This window comes from Leptonychotes weddellii, chromosome 11 (genome assembly GCF_054177405.1).
Source record: "Leptonychotes weddellii isolate Sample4059 chromosome 11, ASM5417740v2, whole genome shotgun sequence".
NCBI lineage: Eukaryota > Metazoa > Chordata > Mammalia > Carnivora > Phocidae > Leptonychotes > Leptonychotes weddellii.
Genome location: NC_138379.1, coordinates 48,577,777 through 48,599,559, shown reverse-complemented (window position 1 = coordinate 48,599,559; position 21,783 = coordinate 48,577,777). Strand labels below are relative to the sequence as shown.

Here is a 21,783-nt window from a genome sequence, read left to right as displayed (position 1 = left end):
CAGGCCATAGCGGTGCCCTCACTGGACAGGTGGGGCCCAAGTTCATCTAGAGCGGCCGGGGCAAGGCCAGAACTTGCCAGGGGTTTCCTGACTCTTAGCGTAAAGGCCATTCCGCCTATGGGACCCCACCCCACCCACATTCCCAGGCCTCTCTGGCTGCCCGAAGGCTCTAGCTCGTTACTTGCTTCTATCACCTTCTCCTGTGCTAATCATCCCAAGTGCACTTTGTACCCACCCTCTATCTCTTCAGCATTTGCAGCCTGTCCTTAGAACAGATGGAAAATTCCTGGAGGGCAGGGCTTTGCCTTTCACTTAGATAGGGATATCTGCTGGGAACTCCAGGGTCACCTCCGTTAGATAGCTGCTTCCCTTAGCTTAGTGCCTCCTCCATCAGGTAGGCTCCTCTCCACTCAAGAGATTCAGGAGCCGCCCACAGCTCAGAGGTATGTCCTCCCTCCACCGTAGGGATAGTCTTTCTTCCCTTGGTCAGGGGCCTCCCTTAACTCAAGGATAATGTCTCCCCCATCAGACAGGGGCCTTCTCTAACTCTGGGACTGTCTTCTCTCAAGAATTTCGGCCTCCTCCAGCTGAAGGGCCATGGTTCCTCTTCCCTTTGGCTCCCCCATGGCCCCATGTGGTCAAGGCCGAGCCTCAGGTCACCACTGATCCCTCTGGAACTCAGCAGAAAGCCCAGAAGCCAGGCTTGCTGACCAACTAGAGGGCCTATGGCTAGCCCTGCCTTGGTTTCCTCTAGGCTCACGGAGAAGCTGAAACCACCAGAGACAATCTGCCCAGGACACCTACTCCAGGATCCAATTTCAGTGATTGGCCCCAGCTTCCCTCTGGGCGGAAGCCAAAGCAGTGATTAATAAACTCTCCCAAGGAGCCACCTGCTGGGGCCGTCCAGCAGCTGGGGGGTGATCTGAGGTTAGGGAGTCTAAGCCCCTCCTGCCTCTAGGCCCAGCCCCATGCAGTCCAGCCCTCCCCTTACCCCAGAGAGGCTGGAGAACTGGCCGCTGGGTTACTGGTATCCCAGCATCAGGTCTTAGGACACACTTCAAGAACTGGGCCTAATTAACTTCCTGTTTCAAGAGTCCTCAGCGGGGCAGGGGTGGGTGCCAAAGCAAACCCCTCGGTCATCACCCTCCTAAACCACAGGCAGCTCAACTTACTATCCCGGGATATGGTCAGAATAATAGCAGTAGGCCAGGGGTGATAATTGAAAAAATAATTATACCTTATGTAAGTTTTTTTTTTTTAATAATATACAAAAGGCTTTCCATTCATCACCCCATTTGATTCTCCTAATAGTCCTTGAGGGAAGCAGAGCCAAGAATTATCGGCCCTGAGGGTTTGGAGAGCTGAGAGGAAGGAGGGCCAGGCTGGCCGGGGGAAGGAGAGGAAGAGCACTTGAACTTGACCTAGAGGGACCAGGAAGATTTTGATAGCAATAAAAACTGACATTCCAGGCAGAGGGGATCATATAAGTCAAGACTTACAGGAGGGCGCCTGGGTGGCTCAGTTGGTTGAGCGACTGCCTTCAGCTCAGGTCATGATCCTGGAGTCCCTGGATCGAGTCCCGCATCGGGCTCCCTGCTCAGCGGGGAGCCTGCTTCTCCCTCTGACCCTCCCCCCTCTCATGTGCTCTCTCTCTCTCTCATTCTCTCTGTCTCAAATAAATAAATAAAATCTTTAAAAAAAAAAAAAGACTTACAGGAGTGTATGGTGCTCATGAGGGGTCTGTAGGTGTGAGAGATAAATCAAGAAGGGCAGGAAGGGGCTGGATCCTGTACGGCCCCACATGCCCCTCTGGTCCCACTTCTCTATATCCTGGCCTGAGCTCCCTTACCTTTGATGAACTGGATCACTGTCAGGTCTGGCGCAATCTGGGTGAGGCTATCCTGCTTCTCCTGGGACTCCCCCGGGCTCTGCTCAGAGGGAGAATCTTCACCCTGGGAAGACACACAACCAAGGGCAGTCAGCTGGATGCCAGACATTCTGCCCCAAGATGCCTGTGGGCTGGGGAAACCCTCTGGGAGAGAAGAGGGTATGGGGCAGTCACCTCATCAAAGCAATAGGGGTCATCAGTGTTCCATTTGTTTTGGCCCCAAATGGGCCTGGATGGATTGATGCTGATGCGTGCTGGGTGGGGGTGAGACCTCTCTGGTGCCTGAACACCCTAGAAGGACCTTTGCTTCACCTTGGTGGGGGATCCCTGAGAAAGGCTCAGGTTGAGTGTCTTGCTAATCCAGCAGGGTGGGCATTCAGAGCAGAAGGGAAGTTGATTGTCAGAGAAAATCACTCTTACATACGCACGTAGGACTGAGTCAAACTTTGTGCGGGGTCTCTTCCCTGCTGGGTTCCCAGCTCTGCAAGCGCAGGTATCATGCTTATCTTGTTCTCTGTTGAAACCCTGGTGCCTAGCACAGGGCCTGGGGTGGAATAGTGGGTATCTGGTAACTATGTATGAACAGAAAGAATGAAGAAATGGCAATGGGTGTGGCCAGTCAGGCTCTAGGAAGAAAAAATGGAATCAACAGGAGAGGCTATTGTGGCGATGCAAGCGATTTCCTACACCGCTTCTGGTTAGGAATGGGGCAGGGGGTCCACACCGAGTACCCCAGGGGCCTAGCCACCCGCCCGCCAGGCCACCGGTATGCGGGCGGGTGGCTCCATAGGCAAGCTGCTGTTCTAGCCTCATGGGCACCTGCGAAGGAAAACGCTCCACACAGGCGCAGAGCAGCTTCGAGGTTAGGTAACTTGCCCAACATCGCACAGAACTATGATCTGAGCTTACGCCTGCCTGTGCCTAAAGCTCATGCTTTATCCACTAAGTCCTGTGAGTCGGAGGCCCTGGTGCAAGACGGGAAGAATTGGGAGGCACCTTTCCGGAGCACCGTGAAGGGGCCTGAAAGCTCAGTCTAAGTCCCTGGGTGAGGCACTGTGGGTCTGTTACTCATTTACACCTTAGAGCCGTGCTGCCTGACACATGAGCTACCGGCCACGTGTGGCCGCTGAGCACTGGAAATACGGCCAGTCCACACTGAGATGTGCCGTGAGTAACAAACACAGGCTGCATTTCAAAGACTTAGTATGAAAAAAAATGGAAAAGATCTCATTATTTTTTTAATTTATGATATGCTAAAATGTGAATATTTTAGATATAGTGCGTTAACTTCAAGATATTAAAATTAGTGCCTTTTACTTTTGAATGTGCTACCAGTTAATATTTAGAATATACATATGTGGCTCACATAATATTTCTTTTGGACATGCTGCCTTCAAGACAATCGGAGAATCTCCTCGCATCTTTCTCCGTCCTAACCAAGCCGCGGAGAGTGGTGCGGGAAGGGCCCAGGACCGAGGGAAGAGATAAATTGAGATAAACTAAGAACCTCCCAACGTTCTATCAAGGACCACAGGACTGGCGGCTCAGCTCAGCGGTCTTTGGATGAGCAGAATCTGTGAGTTCCTTGCCTGGGGTTCCTTGTCCTCATGTAAGCAGTGAGGATGACCCCAGTGTCTGCACGTCCAGCCCCCTGTGGTCTACCCCAAACTTTCACATCCACCATGTCATCTGATTCCCGCAGAAGTCTGGGGAAGGGATCATTACTGCACCTATTTTGCAAGAGGAAACTGAGGCCCCAGAAGAGGACGTGTCACCCAGGGAGCAATGGGCAGAGCAGGTTCTCGAAGGCAGGTCCTCCAGGACCACCGTCTCACCCCTGTCTCATGCTGTGAAAAAGAGCACGGGGTTTGGAGATAGGAAGGAAGGGGCAGAACTTCAGGGGCTTGTGGGGGGGGCGGTCAGGGAAGGCTTCCAGGAGAAGTGAGGTTTGGGATTGGGTGGACAGAAAGGGAGAGGTTATTCAAAGCAAGGGCATAGGACAGCAGGAGTGTGGGGGTGGGGAGGGCCTTTCTGTGCGGGGGGGTTGCGGGGGGGTTGACAGGGAAGCCATAGGGGCTGGGGCAGAAGCTGGGCAGTTTGGAGGGCCATGCTAAGGGACTTGGGCTTTATCAGGTGGGTACTGGGAGCCCCTGTCCTGGGCTCTTCACAAGTTTCTGCCTCTCTCCCCACATCTGTTTTGAGGACTCCCGACCAAGAGCCGGCTCCGGAAACCAGAAGCATCGTGGCTCTGCTCAGAGCAGGGCTTGGAGTCAGACGCATCTGGCTGTGGTTTGCCCGGGTCAGCAGGCCTGAGCTGAGGGAGCCAGTTAGAACTTCCCCTCCTTGGGGCCATGTGCTGATGGCTGCAAGCCTGTGGGACCCAGTGTGCCGTGTGTGGTCTGGCACGTGCAAGGGCCCTCTGCCTGCCGGGCCTCCAGAGCTCCAGGAGCTGTCCTCGGGGGAAGCCGGGTGCCTAGAAAGCTCTGTGCGGGGCCGTGACCCCAGCCCCACGGAGCCTCGCTGACCCTGGTGGGTGGTAGGGCACTGTCTCTGCCAGCCCTCAGCTGCCATGGCACGTGGCCACGACAAGCGGCCACAGGGATGGGGTGATCTGCTAGCCTTCCCACCGCCGTGGGAGGGAGATGGTGTTTCTAGCAGAGTGCCCGGAGATCGGAGCTCCGCCGAGGACTGCCACACGCTTCCTCCGGCTTTCTCATACTGAGATCCGTGCAACTAGCCATGCTTCTTGTGTCCCCGTGGCCACCGGCAAGCCCAGAACCAAATAAGGGGTTCGGTTACATCAACTGAATTCATCTTTGTGGTCCATGCTCCTAAGTTTCCCCTTCTCTTGCTGATACCCCTTTTCGCGGCTGTTTCTATTTTCTTGCTTCTTGGTCCTGAGTGAGTGATTCGGCTCAGGTCCCGCGATGGCCTTCCCGGGGCTGAATCCCAGCTCCACCCTTCACTAGCCCTGTGGGCAAGTTATTTAATCTCTCTGTAACTTGACCCCTCAGGTGTAAATGGGAGTTATAGCTGCACCTATTTTATAGACAGATTACAAAGATTAAATGAGATAATACATACAAAGGGCTTAAAACAATGCATGGTCCAGAGTAAGCGATAGATGTCAGCCTAATTTCCCACTCCTACTAGTACCGTACGTGAGTTTGGCGTGAGCTGTAAGAATATTAGAAAAAAAGGTAATTTTTCCATTATTTTTCCTCTTAAGAGCTGGCTTGATCAGAGAAAGATATTAAGAATAAACACTCCGGGTCGTCAGGCACTGAACAACCCACTTCCCACTTTGCCTCGTTTCATTCTTACAAAAATCCCAAGGTGTGGATGTTAGGATTATACCCATTTTATAGATTTCAGAGTTCCAAGTGCGGAGGCGCGTCTGGCTCCTGCTGCTAGCCCCCCGAGGCCAGTGTGGATGTCTCAGGCATCGAGGAGCCTCCCGGGCCAGATCAGCTACCGATCAGCTCCCTTAGTGAGCCTCAGTCTCTGCCGAACAGGGGTATTGGACTAGATCAGTGTTTTCAAAACTGGGTTTTCAGCAGCAAAACCCTTTCTCCAACCAAAACCTCACTCAAAAGACTGACATAAAAACACATAAAACTAGAATCTGATTGGTGTGTGTGTGTGTGTGTGTGTGTGTGCAGGGAGGTGGAAGGTCCTTAGTCCTATTGGGGGACACCTCTCTTCAATCTCCCTATGGTGGCACCTTGGGGTTCTGTCGGTACAGTTTGAAATCACTGAAGAGCCTTCCAGTCCCAGTGTTTGAGGAAGCTCTGATCTACACCACCCGTGAGTAGGGGTGAGGCTCACCTTAGCCCTGTGGGGCCAAGACCTGGCTTGGTACAGACTGGTACAGGGGGAGGTGGTGCTGGCCAACCTCTGGGCACAACCTTGACCTGCTCTGGGCCTGAATCCCTCCATCTGTAGGTGGAGTGGGGGTTGAACTGGATGATCACACAAGACCTTCTACCTTGGAGCGTCGAGGAGGGGTGAGGGTGGCGTCAAAAGGCCTGGGTTTCGAGGGATGGAGAGGGATGTATGAGGGCTCCTGGGCTGGCTGGGAGGGGTCCGGAGGCAGACCCGAGTCACCTTGGACCTCCCAGGGGCTGCAGAAGGAGCACGAAGTCCAAGAAGAACAGAAGCCCCCCAGCTGGCCCTAAGTTCTGGGCTTTAAAGGCCACTGCCACTGCCCACTCCTGTCTCCATCCTTGACCATTCTCCCAAAGAAGCACATCAGGTTAATGATTGGGAGAAAACAGATTTCAAAGACTCCTAGACTTGTAGGTCAAAATTATAGCCATGTAGAAACATGAATTTGGGGAGTCAAAGATCATTCGAGGCATAGAATCATAGAATAATAGAATACAAGTACTTTAGAAACACAGAACTTTAAAACTGTATAATATTAGAATCCCAGACTCTGGAAGATGGCCTAGAATAACAGACATGGAGACTCCTGAGAAATAGGAACTCAGAGAAGATGACAGAGGCCAGTGGTACTCAGAGGCCGGGCAGGGACAGGGGCTCTTGGTGGACAAGGCCTTTCTCAGCCCCTGGCCCAGCCTCAAGGGCAGGCACTCGGAGGGACCTGAGGGTATGGAGGGCAAAGGAGGGTTGCTGACTGAATGGGGTCCTATGACCAGAAGGACAGATAGGGCCAGATGACCTGCTAGGGAGCCCTTAAGAGGCCATCTGTACTCCACAGGTCCTACAGAACCAGGTTCTAGGAGTCCTGGGGCTTGACAGGACCCTGGAGAGACGGGCTGATTATAGAGAGGGAGGCTACAGGGAGACTGAGGCTCACAGAGAGCTAACACATGCCCTGGTTCACTCCTAGAAGGATATCTGGTGGCCACCATGAGGTCACAGATACATGGGCAGAACCAAAGGCAGGAAAGCAGAGACCCTGCCCCTCCGTGTCCTGGATGGCTTCCCCCATCTACCATCTCATCATCTTCTCTGTTCATGACTGAGACTGTTCATGCTCCTCTCCCTGCAGGCAGAGGACTCTTAAGCACTGGCCATGGGAGAAGCCTGAGCGGTCAGTCATCCCCCTGTCCGTCTGCATCTGGCCTTCCTTCGTTACCTGAGAGCTTCTTGGGGGCAGAGGCTGTGGACTGCACCCTTTTCTCCCACAGTGGAAGGGCTCCTGTACTGCTCCATTTAGAGAAGACATCATTCAACCTGTCAGAGGTGGTAGACCCTGTCTAATCTTCTGCCCATTGTACAGATGAGGAGACTGAGGTCAGTGACCTTCACTGGGTCACAAAACCCTGATATTACATGCCACCCTACCACCATTAAAAACTGCATTTACTTGTAGGAGGCTATTTGGGGGACCCCTGAGCCTGGGAGAAGATACTCGAAGGGATTTCAGAAGGAGTCTCCCCTTCACTTCCCTCTCCCCACCCCCACCCGTGCCTGTTCCCACTCTCTACAGAAGATACACCTCCCATGTCTGTGGGCCTGGACCTTCTGGCTGCCAATTCTACCTAACCGGACCCTTCCTCCCAGTCCATCTACCTCCCCTTCAGTGGCCTTAGTGGGCTGGGCCAGCCCGAGTCAGCAGAGCTCAAGGAGGAGGGGGGGGAGGGGCGGGCAACAATTCCTCCCACATCAATATTTATTGCCTGCGAGCTGCTGGAAGCAGATCATCATGTTCTCAGCCTTCGGTTCTTTTTTAAGAACCTCTCACCCCCTTCCTTCCTCACTCCCCATCCCCAGTGTGCTGACAGAATGAATCCAGACAGCCAGACAGGTTCACAGCCGGGGAGCAGGGTTTCCAAGCTTCACAGAGATGCCGCTCTTCAAATCCAGATGTCTACCACAGCAGCTTCGCCTCAAGAAACCGTGCGTTCTTAGACTTCCAGGCACACAGCCTATGGCTCCGGGAATCCACCCTCAGCATCTCCGGCAGCCGAAAAGAATGGGGAAGTGTCTTGCTCAAGGTCACACGGCGGCCACGTGACCGAGCCCAGCCATGCCTCCCACTGGCTTCTTCCATCTAGTCTGCCCTGTGGCTCAAGTGGTTGTCCTCTGTTCAGATGTGAGGCCCAACCTGGACACTGCCCGTAACCAGAAACTCCTCACTTCCCCTGTGACCACCCCTACTTCTAAGAACTCTTCCCCCAAGTTCTAGGAATTCCTATCTCATTCAAATTCTGGCCGAGCTAGGCAGAACCAGGAAGGGCCATCTGTGGTTTCAAATGCCTTCTTCCCCTGAAATTGGTCGCTTGCAGGACCTGCCCCCTCTGCCTCTGAGCCCAGCACCAGCCCAGGCCCGCACTGTCCCAGGATGTCCCATAGTGGAGCAGCGCCCGGGCTGGGCAGTGTCTCTCCTGGGTGGCTCTTGCAACTTTTCCCTTTCCCCACCCCCCCACTCCCCACTGCGGGTGCATGACTTTTCACCTGGACCACAGCCAGAGGGGCTGCACCAGTCTCCCTGCGCCCACTGCTCCCCTCCTTCCTCTATCCCTTTCTCGGCTTAGACCCTGTGATAGAGCCATGGGACACCCGTTTACCCTCCTTCCAGGGCGACCAGCTGCTCTTGAAGCTGGCAGGCAAAACCTTCTCTGATCTGGCCCCTATTGGCTGTTCTAACATCAATTTTCATTGGTCTCCCATGAAAAAAACTTCTGCTCCCGCAGGGGTGGGCGATGGGTAGTGAGGTTCATAGAGCAGCCACCTTTGGGGTTGGACAGACTTGGGTTCAAATTCTAGCTTTTCTAGATGAAGACATTTTCAGCCCTCTCTCTTAGGCCCCGACTTTCTTGCTCTAAGGAGGAGGGCCTCTCTCCCATGACAGCCAGCATATTCAAATGCACCAACATGCCTCATTAAATAGAATTATTCTTACTGCAAAATATGCGACAGGCTTTTTACAAATCGTCCCTTTGAAACCAGAATTACTTAGCAACAAATAATTTATGATTGTGATTTCTCAACAATTGCTTCCCTGTGAAATAAGAAGAAATATATGTATGCAAATGTATATATTCCTGACACAGAGCTCCTAAAACTCTTGTAAATAAGAGTGCTTAGGAGAATCTTCTAATGTTTATAATCTTTGACTCCAGTTCCTGACACAGAGCTCCTAAGATCTGTGTAATTTCCTGCGTGCTAGGAAATGACACCAAGCTCCTAAATCCCTTGCAATTTCCTGGGCGAGAAGAACATCTTTTGTTCTAATGAGATGACTCTCAGTGGGCCCTTGGATGGGAAATGGTCACCAGAAAGACCATGCCATGATTACAAGCTTAGAACTTAGAGCTCCCCCACCCCCACCCCCAGTTCTCCAGAGAGGGGAGAAGGGCTGGAAATGGAGTCAAGGGTTGATCATGTCTATATGGTGAAAGCCCCCACAAAATCCTAACAGTATCGGGTTCAGGGAGCTTCAAGGTTGGTAAGCACATCCATTTGCCAGGAGGGTGACATACCCCAACTCCACAGGGACAGAAGCTCCTGTATTTGGGACCCTCCCAATCCCCTCCCTATGTATCTCCTCATCTGGCTGTTTATCAATATCCTTTATCATATCCCCTATTACATAATTAGCTGGTAAACATGAATTAAGTGCTTTCTTGAGTTCTGTGAACTGTTCTAGCAAATGATGGAATCCAAGAAAGGGGTTGTGGGAACCCCTGATCTGTAGCCAAGTAGGACAGAAATTGTTGGTCACCTGGGGATGGGCCTACTACCTGCGACTGAAGTGCTAAAGAAAATTCGGTGAAGGTCAACATTAATGACACATTGAACTTTTATAAAAGTTTCTATTTTGTCATTTTCTTTTGTACTCTGGAGCCAATTGATTGTTTTTAAGGCCTAGTGTTTTGGTGAGCCTCTGGAAAGCCTGGAGGCCCCCCACCCAGCATCATCTCTCCTGCCCAGTGGATCTCCTCTGAGGAAAGACCACCTGCCCCTCAGCCGAGCAGGGGGTTTCAGCGAGATATCCTCGAGCACCTCATGGCTTGTTACTTATCAATGAATTTTGGTCCCCACTAGGCTGTGCCTGTTTTAAGGGTAGAGGCCATGTGCTGAGCTCCAGTGTCGGCCTGACACCTGGCCCCAAGGATGCCCTCAGTACGCATTTGTCCCCTCACTGCTTCTGGAAAGGCTGGATTCATTTCTACAGCTGAACCCTTTGTCCACGCTATGTCCACATCTAGAATGCTCCCTCTCCCCTCTCTAGGCTTCCACCATCCTTCAGAGTCCAGCTCAAATCCTGCCCCTTCAGAGAAGTTCTTCTCAGACCCCCCCCCATTCTCCACCTCCTCCTACTTCTCAATATTGCTCCAGCACACCACGTTTAGAACTCACAGAAACCATGAAGTGACAAGCAGAGAGGCAGACAGTGTGATGATTAGACAGAGGGCATGGGCTCGGATAGGCTGGGGTTCTCACCCCAGTGCTGCCCTCACTGGCCGTGTGATCTTGGCTAGGTCACTTCCTCCTCGGGCCCCTAATCTATCTCCTCAGCGTGCAAGGGGCAGGACATACTCACTGTGCGGGGCTGTTGGGGGTGCAGTGGATGGAGCCTGGACAGAAAGGCTTTGTAAGCTGTGAAGTGCAGTGCCCAGGAGGGATGAAGTCTACGGTTACAAGGGAGGATGGGTGGGTGGGGGCTGGAGCCTGGACTAGGGTGGGCCCATGGAGGGGGCTTACTTTGCTGACAGGTGAGGCTGCGGCTGCCAAGGCCCTTCGCCGAAAGCGGAGCTCGTGCTTCTCCTTGGGCATCTCCTTGGGGAAGAAGAAGTAGGGCACGGCAGCCAGGGCCACCGCACCAGCGGAGACGAGGAAGCCCAGCCACCAGGCCCCCACCCATCGGGGGTCCTTCGACGTCAGGCTGATACCACCTGGAAGGGAAGACCATGGTGATGTTAGAGTCAGGACGGGCTGTCCCTTCTTGGCCACCACCCTGGGACTGGCCTTTGAGACACGAGCTGGCCCCAGGGGCCAGGAGGCAGGAGACCTAGGCTCCAGTGTGGCTTTGCCAGTTACGTCCCGTGTGACCTTGGGCAAGGCCTTGATCCCTCCTGGACCTCAGTTTTCCGACTACTGAGGCATTGTGTGTAGCGGTCAAGGTTATGGACTTTGGAAATGGACTGTTGAGTCTGAATTCCATTACTAATATAACCTGGGGCAAATTACTTAACCTCTTTGTGCCTCGGGGTCTTCCTCTATAAAATACAGACAATCGTAGCACCTACACCACAGGGTCATTGTGAGAACCATAGAAACCAACACAGGTAAAGCACGTAGTATGTGCTGTACAGCTAAACATACAGCTAAACATGTTCTTCTTCCTCATCTTACTGTTACTGTTTTGATTATTATTATTATTAAATTGATGGTTAGGACCCCTTTTGTGCTTCTCAGACCTGCGTCATTAAAATCACCAGGGTGCTTGTCAAAAATACCCAAGATCAACTTAAAACTACCACGGGGTGGAGTGGGAAGGTGACCAAGGAATCTTCCCTTTAGCAAGTTCCCCAGGTATAATTAGGACTATATTATTCCAGATGTGCTTCCTGGCTGGCCTGTCCGCTTCTCCCAACCAAGCCGTTGACCTCGAGGCCGAGTCGGATACTTCCTCCTTCAATTGCCACAGTATCCGCAAATGCTTTCTAACCACACGGATGCACGATGAGAAGCCTAGGAGTAGGGTTGGTTCGCAGGTGCTTGGGCCTGAGCGCTCCTGGCCAGGGCCAGAGTATACAATCCGCACTCAGCACATGTATCAGCTGGGGATGAAGGTGGCTTTTGTTACTAATTCCCTCCTCCCGGTATTCCTCCCCCTGCTTCTGTGCCAGCCTGGTGAGCCCGAGCACAGGCATCTCCCCAACTCCCCCGCTTCTCACACACCCGTCTGTGCCTGCAGCAGACATGATCTGCCCACCGCATGAAATCCCTCATAGAGAAAGGTCAGGAAGATCCGTCTACAGGAGCACCACATCTGCCCGTGGAGGAGCCGCATCTGCCACGATGATGGCAACAGAGCCCGAAAACACACCACCTTCCTGGAGTGGGGGCATGTCTGGGCCCGCTGAGGACCAACCAGAGCTCACGCTGGGCTGCTGGGCCCCCCTTTCTAGAAGGAAGGAAGGTGGGGCAGGACTATCCCCAGTGAGTCCTGTTCAGAGCTGCCCAGGAGGCACCCTCGTGCAAAAGCCAGAGAACAGGAAGCAGAATCGGCGTGTCCATCCAGTCACGCGTGTGTCCCCTGAGGTTTCTAGGGCTTGCTGGAAGTCTCCAGGGGAGAGGAATCCTCTCCTACTCCCTGCAGGGTGTCAGAGCTTGGGGACCCTCACCACTCCCCGCTCCTGGCTGCCTTCAGACCAAGCTTCGGTCCCACTCCTTGGCCCACCCCTACTATGCCTGCATCAGAGACTGCTGTTCTCTGAGCGGGGCACTCGGCCCAGGTTCCCAGACTCTGAGGTGGTCAGAACTAGAAGGGTCTTTAGAGGTCACCCAGTAAATTTCCCATTTGAAGTAGGCCCAAGCTCACTGAGTCCTGCTCCAGAAGTTCTCTCCTGCATGCTTCTCTGTTTCACCCGGGTCTTGCTCCCCCTGAAGATGGGAGCCCCCTACTGGCCTAGAGTGTATGTGCCCCTGTCTGCCCCTCAGTGTATCTGAGCGCAGGCTGGGGTGGGGGTAGCTCAGGGACGGGACTGGGTGAAGAGGCATCAGAATAGCAGAGACAAGACAACTGCCCATCTGGTGGTGTTCTGCAGCTTATCTTCATTTCTCACTGGATTCTGATCGCAGCTTGGGGAGGTGGACAGGAAGGAGAGTGTCTCAAAGATGAGGAAGCTGAGGCTCAGAGGTTAAGAGGCACGTCCGAGGTCAGCGGGATCGCTAGGATTTGGATGTGAGCCCCCTGGCTCAGAGTGTCCTATGAGGCCAGCGGTCAGTGAGCTAGCAGCTGTGTGGCCCCAGGGACGGCTGTGTGCTCTTTGAGGCTCACCTTCTGGCATCCGGTCGATGTCTACATAAAGGCGCAGCATGAGGCCGCCCAGCCCATAAGCCAAGCCTGGCCCCATCATGGTTACTGCAAACAGGATCCCTGCAACACAAAGCCTGGGTTAGGCCCCCTGGCCCTGGCTTCCCTCTGCAGATCAGCGCCTGGCCAGTCTCCAACAGGTAAGAGCGGCCCATCTCCCCTGGTCAGGCCCAGGAAACTCCAGGGCTTCTCCAGACCTTTCCTGGCCACGTGGGGCCGAGGTCAGGAACTCTGCCCAGCCCCTACCTAGTCCTCTCATCCTCTGACCTCTGAGCCTGGCCCTCCCTCTGAGCCCGGTTCTCACCAAGGTAGAGAGGCGAGTTGCTGTTGTGGGCAAAGTCATCGATGTAGGAGATGCCGAAGGGCTGAATGGGCACCGCGCCCACGCCAAGCAGGGTCTGGGCCATGAACATTATCCCCACCACAGCCAGGTGCTGGGCCTCCGTGTAGCTTGAGCAGCTGCTGTTGGAGGGGGCTGGGGTTGGGGCTGGGACCGAGGTTGTGGGCTGGCACAGAGAAGCCTCAAAATCCTGTGGCATGTCCACTACGAGATGATAAAAAATATTATGACGAGAGCTAAGACTCTTAACACATCGTGCTCTGGATGCAAGGCACCATTCTAGGTGCTGTGTACGTAAACCATCTGACTCCCTCCCCGCAACACCTAGGGGATGGGTGCTCTCATTACACCCATTGCACAGATGAGGAAACTGATGCTCAGGCAACAATTAGCAAAGGCAGAGCCAGGATTGGAACCCAGGCAGCTTGGCTTCGAGTCCATGCTCTTCAACTACCCTATGCCACCTTTCTGAGCAGAGGTATGTGGAAGTTCCGTGGCAACCGTGGCCCTCGGGTGGGGTGGGGCTGTCAAAGGAGATGAGTTTGAACAGGGCCAAGAAGAACAAGATTTTCCAGAAGAGAAGGTGGGAGGGGTGCTCCAGGGAGAGGTCACAGCACAAGCAGAAGTTCAGCAGGGAGGACTCATAGAGTGTGAGGGACTAGGCCAGGGCTGAAGGCAGGGCCAGGCAGGGGAGGGATGCTGGGGCTGGACTGTGGAAGGCTCCAGGGCCCTTGGCCTTCATTTTGGGTGGGCAGGACAGCTCAGGACACAGATGCAGAGTTCAGTAAAGGGGAATTTCTTTATTTAGCCCCAGACAGTTGCTCCCTGTAACTCACCAATATTTGGTAAGCAAACTTAAAGAGACACCCTTGCTATTATTATCCCAAATGTGGGTGTAGATGTGGCCTTCTCTGTGTGGCCTGCCCAGCCTTTTCTGGAAGCTGGGCTCTTGAGAAAAAGCCATGTGAACCAGGGTCAAAGGCCTGGACCTTCAACCGAGGTTGCATGAGTTGAAGCCTGGGAGACTTTGATGGAGGCCCTCAACTTGTCTGGGCCTCAGTTTCCTCACCTCTCAAGAGTCTCCTAGAATGGAAGTTCTACAGAAATTCAGAATTCAGAAGCAGAATAATTCAGTGGTTCGGAGCAGGGGCTCTGGAGCCAAGCCACCTGGACATGTCATGTCCCCACGAGCTGTGGGCCTTGAGGAGATCTCCCCCTCTCTGAACATCGGTTTCCTCACCTGTAAAAGAGGATGCCACTAATACCCGATACTGGGCCATAAACATGGAGAGTGAGTGCTGCCCGTGCACAGAGCCTACTAGACATTTCAGGCGATGACTGTTATAAGGCTCTGTCTTCTTTTTGCTCCCCTGTGATGCCAGGGCCTTGCAGGGGGCCTGGTAGAGAAGTATTAGTGATAAAGAAACTAATTCATGCTGGATGAAGAAGGAGTGAATGAAATAGTCGGGGATGCCAGAGCAGGCCGGGTGCCTGGGGGTCACCAAGCCTAGTGTGCTCATCCGAGACAGGCTCAGGCAGGAGAAGGGCTGCGCTCAGGCTTTCCCGGGGCGCCCATGGCAGAGGGGTGTTGTGTGGCAGGGCGGAGGAAGAATGTGTAGACCCTGCGCCTGGGTGGCTCAGTTGGTTAAGCAACTGCCTTCGGCTCAGGTCATGATCCTGGAGTCCCGGGATCGAGTCCCACGTCGGACTCCCTGCTCAGCAGGGAGTCTGCCTCTCTCTCTGACCCTCCCCCCTCTCATGCTATCTCATTCTCTCTCTCAAATAAATAAATAAAATCTTAAAAAAAAAAAAAAAAAAGAAAAGAAAAGAAACCAGTCCAGGGGTGATTATAAAAAAAGAAAAAAAAGAAAAAGAAAAAACTCTGTTGAAGTGAAAATTCTGGACCCAGAAATGTATTTTTTCCCCCAGCATTCCAATCAGGCCTTTTGATGGCTTTCCCTTGGGCCTCGATAACCCCTCCAAGCTGTTCACGCACACTCTCCACTTTCCCACTTCCTGGCCATTGCCCTTGCGGCTCCCTGCACTCGAAATGCCCACCTTCTCCTTATCCCCCACCCCACTCAGGGCTCTGCCAGCTGTCTCTGGCTGACTGCCGATGAGCTGGAGTCTCTACCCTACAGCAGAGCTGCCCACGCCTCTAACCTGGGCCTCCCTGGGAGCTTATGGGGCTGGTTGTACTGCTCCCTCTTCCCACCCCGGGTCCTGGCACAGACTGGGAGCTCTGGGGTGTGAGCAAGGGAGGCGATGCTCTCTGACAGCGCTCTCCCCTTGGGAAGGCTTCCATGATGCCAGGCTGGCCCCTGTGCTCCCCTCCTCACACAAGTGACACATTGCAGGGTTTTTGTTGGCCTCTTGTCTCCTCTCCCATGCTGGAAGCTCCCTGGAGCCTTGAGTTCCCTGAGAGGGTCTGACCCAAAGTAGGCTGTACTAAGGGTTCACTGGGTGGACCACTGGATGGATGGATGATGGATGGATGGATGATGGATAGATGGAAGAGTGGATAGATGGGTGGGGAGATGGATGGATGGAAGAGTAGATAGATGGGTGATGGGCGGGTAGCTGGATGGGTGGATGGATGGGTGGATGGAATATTGAAGGAATGAAGCTCAGGCTTCTTGGGTCATTCTCCAAGGGACAGGCACCTACCCGAGTAGGCCCTCAACAAAATCTCACTGGGCTTCACTATTACTGCCTAAAATTCTTTCATTTTTGGGGGGCGCCTGGGTGGCTCAGTCATTAAGCATCTGCCTTCGGCTTGGGTTGGGTCTCAGGGTCCTGGGATCGAACCCCGCATCAGGCTCCCTGCTCCGCGGGAGACCTGCTTCTCCCTCTCCCTCTCCCCCCTGCTTGTGTTCCCTCTCTCGTTGTGTCTCTGTCAAATAAATAAATAAAATCTTTAAAAAAATAAAAAATAAAATAAAATGCTTTCATTTTTTAATTTGTTCATGCACTCATTCATTCTTTCATTAATGTCGTGGCTTCTTGAGACGGTTAAACGCACTAATACACACAGAGTACTTAGAAGAGCGTCTGGTATACCAGAAGTGGTACGTGATACTATTATTATCCCACAAACATTTCCTGAGGACCCACTGTATGCCAGGCCCTAAAGTAGGCTGTGTTGTGAATTCGCCCCACCTTAAAAACCCAGTGACACACAAGCAGGCCCTCACCAAGGGGGGCCCAGAGGGTTACACCCCTCTGCCCCAGAACCACCCCACTCCCCCACTCCCCAGGACTGCCAGGAGGACCCGCCCAGGCTGGGACCGAGGGAGCGGGGAGGACCAGCAAGTGCCCTGGGGAGCTGGGCCCATCCTGACCCATGGGCCCGGGAATGGAGCCTGGTGCATGGGAAGGCGGCTCCCGGCGTGCGTCTCCAGCCCAGCCCTCCTTCTCTTACCGGAGCTAATACGGTCGTAGCGGTATGGCTCCGAGATGAAGTGTGGGAGACTCATGAGCAGGCCTGCCAGGGCCACAAGGACAGCCCCGTAGCCGATGAGTCGGGGCCGGTGTACCCGGCTGCCAAAGTAGCTCACAAACACAATCAGGGCTGTGTTCCCCACCTGCCAAGGGATGAGGGGACCCATTCAAGTGCAGCAGAGCCACCAGAGACCAGAACCACCCCTGTTTCTATCAGCAGTCTGGTGCTCCCCTCAGTCGAAAGGACTAGCTGACAGAATGAGAATCATCTGGGCCCCTCTTAATGCAGAATCTGGGTCCTCCTAGGAGGGGCCCCACGGCCCCCATTAGGGGAGAGAAATGAGGGCAGTGTGGACAAGGCTAGCAGTTCAATTTCATTCTGGGCAACAGGTTGGACCCCATGTTAGAACACGGAGGAGTCAAGGGAAGTGTTTTTAAGTTTCTGGGACATCACGATTGAGACAAACAAATAAAATCTAAAGCCAGAGGACTAAGGTTTGGAATTTGAAGCCTTAGAATAAAACACTGAGGATGTGGGCACTGGAGGGGACTAGAGAGTTCGCAGGGAAGGGGCAGGCTGCCCACCCCACTGCTTCTGGGCTGCTGTGCTCACCCCGAGCCCCAGGCTCCTTGCTGCTGGAGGCGGGCAGTATTCACAAGAGGGCTGGTAGGAGGACCAACCCCGAGAAGGATAGCCACTCTCCATTTTATAGGTGGGACACTGGGGCCCAGAGGTGGGGAGTGACTTCCCCAAGGGTCCAGAGCTAGGTAATGACGTTTCCTTCCCACCTCTGAGATCTGGAGGTGGGGTCTGAGGACTATCTGGGGGTGCTGTGTCGTTGGCAGGCCAGGGGGAGAGAATTGCCTAGAAATCTGCTGTGGGGAGGGAAGAAAGAGTTCTCCAACAGTGGCCTTCTCTGAGGTGGAAAACATCTGGTGGGGGGGCGGGTGCTGGGGCACAGCTGGACCCTGATCTCTAAATCCCCCCAAAGCAGCTTGTCCACTTCTCCCCACTTGGCTGTGGGCTCCAGACTTAGGGATCTCCGGGCAACTCTTGAGAAAACATCCATGCCATGCTATCGCTCCCTCCCGCCACCACCCACTGCGCCCAAAGTTCTGCCTTTGATCTCATTTAAGTCTATCTCACTACTATTGAAGTGACTTCCTCTGACTCCTCCCTGGGACAGGCAATAGGCACACAAAGGAACCAAAGGGAAAGTGGGTGGGTATGGGAAATCTGACCAGCTCTACAATACCCCACACCCCAACCATTAGAGTGGCCCCAAGGGCAGGACTGCCCGTGCTGTCCTCTGTCCTCACAAGGGGGCAGAGGTCAGTTTCTCTACCAGGACACGAAGAAGGAGCTGGCTAAGGAGATTTGGGGAGGAAGCTGTGGCAGGGTGGCCTCTGGGCACCGGGCCGGGAAGGGTTTAGGTCAGGTTAGTGAGAGAGGGGGGTGAGGAGATGGGGGTGAGAGGCTCCTCAACTCCCACCCCCGTGGCTGCGCCAGGGCCAGTACCTCGTTGAAGGCAGCCAGCAGCCCTGAGGTCTGACTGGAGAGGCCAAAGCGCTTCTCCACTGTGGAGATGGAGCTCTTGAGGTAGCCGGAGATCATGAGCTGTGCTAGCTGCAGCAGGCTGTGACACAGGACGAAGAACTGCCAGGGGGGCCCAGGCGGGGGTCGGCCGGCCAGGGCGGAGCAGGGAGATAGGTGGGGATTCAGTTAGAGAGGGTGGCGGTTGGGAGACAGAGACGGAGTTGGGGAAAGGGAGGAGCAAGGAATAGAGACCGGGAACCAGTCAGAGGAGACAGACACACAGGAGAGAGAGAGAGAGAGAGAGAGAGAGAAAGAGTCAAGAATAAGGGGAGGGGGAGAGAGAAAGAGAGAGAGTTACTGAAATAGCCCATGGTTTCTCACACAGGTCTAAAAACTACACAAACTGTCCTGGGTACATTCAGGGGATGTTGGTGCTACCTGAGACCCACATGACTGAGAGTAAGGTCTTTCTGGGGCCAAGAACGACGGGCGTCACTCTGACCCTCAGAGCTCTCCTGGGCTGGACTGCACCTTCCTCCCTGTTCCACCACCCTGCCCCTTTCTCCAGGAAGCTCTCCCAGATCCTTCTCCACCCCAGCCCACCCACTCCTCCCTTAGAGCTCCCTTGGGAGACCACTTGCACACACCGAATCCTCAAGCTGCCCACCCCAAACATCCGGGCCTCCCTCCTGATGAACTGGCAGAATTCCCAGGAGAAGAAAAACTAACTTCAAAGAAGGGTGTTTATGCCAGAGCTTAAAAATATTCACTCTGTTCTTCTGAGTCTTGGTTTCCTCTTGTATATAACAAGGACTGCGTCCCTACCCCTCAGGGCTACCGTGAGGACCAAACAGGCCCTGGCACCCAGGGGATGCCTGGATGTTTAGGGTTGCCCCTGGAGGAGCCAGAGCTCCCCAACATTCCTACAGATTTGGGATCCCTGGAGTCCTTTTCTTTCCCTCTAGGGAAATGGGAGGCAAGGAGCCTGATCCCCCACTGCCCACAGAGCAGCCTTTCTTTTCTGGAAGGAGGGAACATGTGCCCCAAACCAAGCTAAATGGTTTAGTAGATTATCCCTTTGATTCTCACGGCCACCCATTCTACAGATGAGGAAACTGAAGCTCGGAGGAAGGCAGCAGCTTGCTTGGAGTTACACCGCCTTCTCGGCCAGGCTCAGACGGCCCCGTTCCCGGCAGGCCCTGAGTGATACCTTGATGCTATAGAACACGCTTCGCCTCAAGTCCTGAGGGTCTGGGCTGGCTTTGCCTCCAGGTGTATCTTCTGCGTTCATCATGGCCTTGGTGTCCTTGCCTGGTATCTGGGGCTCCTCACCCACTGGCCCTGTGGGACAGACATCCAGGAGGTGAGAGTGGCAATGGAATCCCAGAGAATGGTCCTGCCCCAGGTCACCCAGGGTGTTCCAGGGGTTGGTGGCAATCTGAACACCCCCAGCCTTCCTGAGGCCCAGTGATGGGAGGGCCCTTCCTAAGAGGGTACGTGGTCCATGCACCCACGCTAGCCGGATCCCAGCTGGGACCTCCTGTCTCACACCTTCATACCACTCCCAGCATAAACCTTCCTTCTAGGGAGAAGCTGCCGGCCACACTCCATACCCTTCAAGCATGGACTCCGACAGGAGGGACATGCAGCCTTAGCCCCGCTCGGGCCTATAGCTGCGAGACATCTGGTGCTCCTGGAGGCTGAGTCTGGCTGTGGGTCTGTCTGGCTCAGGGTAGGATTACAGATTTAGGGTCAGGTGCAGGGTCAAGGCTTGGTCCATAGTCAGGGCATAAAGGTTTTTCCTGGGGGTAGTTCAGAACAGATACCAATGCCCCCACAGGGCATCACCCCGAGTGTAATCCTAGAGTTACCTAACCCCATCTCCAACTCATGCACCAAACCATGTTGCTGGTCGGTGCAAAGAGGGCCCTCAGAGGTCATCCCACTTAACCACCTCCTTCACCCTGGACAAACTGAATTCCCCAAGTGTGGCGATGACTCAGGAGGCAGAGCTGTGGTTAGAACCTGGATCCTTGGCCCCATTAGGCATGTCTGGGTTGCTCCATGGTAACCATGGTAACCATGCCTGTATCCCACTCACTGCAGTGAGAGCAAAGCTGAACCCTATTCAGGGGCGTCTCCTAGGGTCTCCTGACATTTCATTTCAGTGCGGAGCTCGGAAGTCCGGCTTCGGGAGACTCCACCCTTCCACTCAAATGGCCAGAGGCCAAACCCCTTGGCCTTCCTCCCCTCCTGGGGCCCCGCTTCCCGTGGAAGCCTCCTCCATTGTTTCATATGTTTCTTAACCTGATAGGAGTTTCCCCTCATTCAACAAGCTCCTTCTGGAGCCTGGAAACGGATGGAAGGACACCCTTGACCCAGGCAGGGACATGGGGACTCTCCACCTCCAGACCCCGAAGGCAAACTCAGGGAGGGCCCACAGAGGCGAAGGGTCTGCGCTCCTCACACAAGGTACCTGGGAGCCTGAGGAATTTTTTTCAACTGAGGTATAATTCATATGCCATAAACCCCACCCTTTTAAAGCACACAATTAAGTAGGTTTGGGTATATGAAAAAGGACACACATCATCGCCACTCATTCCAGAACATTTTCACCATCCCAGTAAGGAACCCCATACAGGTTAGCAGTGCTCCCCCTCCCCAGCTCCTGACAACCACAAATCTATTTTCTGGCTCTCTGGGTTTGCTTGTTCTGGATATTTCATACAAATTCATATAAACGAAATAGTACAATATGTAATTTTTTTGCCTCGCTGCTTTCACAGAGAATAATGTTATCCCGGGCATCAGTACGTCATTCCTTTTCATGGCTGGAGAATATCCCATTGTATGGACATACATCACATTTTGTTTAGGTTTCAGGTACTGTGAACATTCATATGTTGTACACATTTTTGTGTCGACGTATGTTCTCAGTTCTCTTGGGTATATAGCCAGGAGTGGAATTCCTGGGTCACGTGGCAACTCTGTTCAACTTTTTAAGAAACTGCCAAACTGTTTTCCAAAGTGGCTGCGCCATTGTATCCTCCCGCCACCAGGGTATGATGCTTCTAATCTCTCCACATCCTTGTAATACTTATTATTGTGTCTTTCTGATTATGGCCACCCTGGTGGGAATGAAGTGATATCGCATGCAGTTTTGATTAACATTTCCCTAATGAGTAACGATGTCGAGCATCTTTTCATGTACTTATTGGCCATTCGAGTATTTTCTTTGGAGAGATGTCTATTCAAATAGCTTAAGGAACTTGAAGAAATGGAAGTGTGTGTGGCTAGGGAGGAGTGCCTTTGGGGGGCATAAGGATTCAGGGGAAACAAGGAGCTATTGAAACCAAAGTGACACCTGTCAGGGAGGAGATAAGGGGTTGGCCTAGCGAAGGGACAGGCTCTGCGGAGGTCACTTAGAAGGAGACATGGAGGTGAGGGGGTTCCCGAGTGGACTCCCGCAGAGGAGACTGATGGGACCGTTTCCATGCGCTGGTTTCACTCACCAGCATAGACTGGTCACTTCCTATAGGACAGAAGCTGGGTTACATGCT

At 53.6% G+C, this 21,783-nt stretch overlaps 1 protein-coding gene across 4 annotated transcripts in view; it reads right to left on the bottom strand.

Annotated features, from left to right (window-relative positions):
- The window catches only part of SLCO2B1 (solute carrier organic anion transporter family member 2B1), a 34,098-nt gene extending 14,512 nt beyond the window's left edge, over window positions 1–19,586 (bottom strand). The window contains exons 1-7 of one of the 4 annotated variants that reach the window (XM_081798831.1): window positions 19,434–19,586; window positions 18,206–18,343; window positions 16,667–16,829; window positions 13,210–13,449; window positions 12,870–12,968; window positions 10,568–10,758; window positions 1,850–1,952 (exon numbers count right to left, since the gene is read on the bottom strand). In XM_081798831.1, the coding sequence (XP_081654957.1) occupies window positions 1,850–1,952; window positions 10,568–10,758; window positions 12,870–12,968; window positions 13,210–13,449; window positions 16,667–16,829; window positions 18,206–18,343; window positions 19,434–19,517 (1,018 nt within the window). In that variant the 5' untranslated portion in view covers window positions 19,518–19,586. Of the gene's footprint in view, window positions 1–1,849; window positions 1,953–10,567; window positions 10,759–12,869; window positions 12,969–13,209; window positions 13,450–16,666; window positions 16,830–18,205; window positions 18,344–19,433 lie in introns of those variants that run through there. The other 3 variants (XM_081798828.1, XM_081798829.1, XM_081798832.1) reach the window with 3 other exon arrangements.
- Window positions 19,587–21,783: the final 2,197 nt, after the last annotated feature.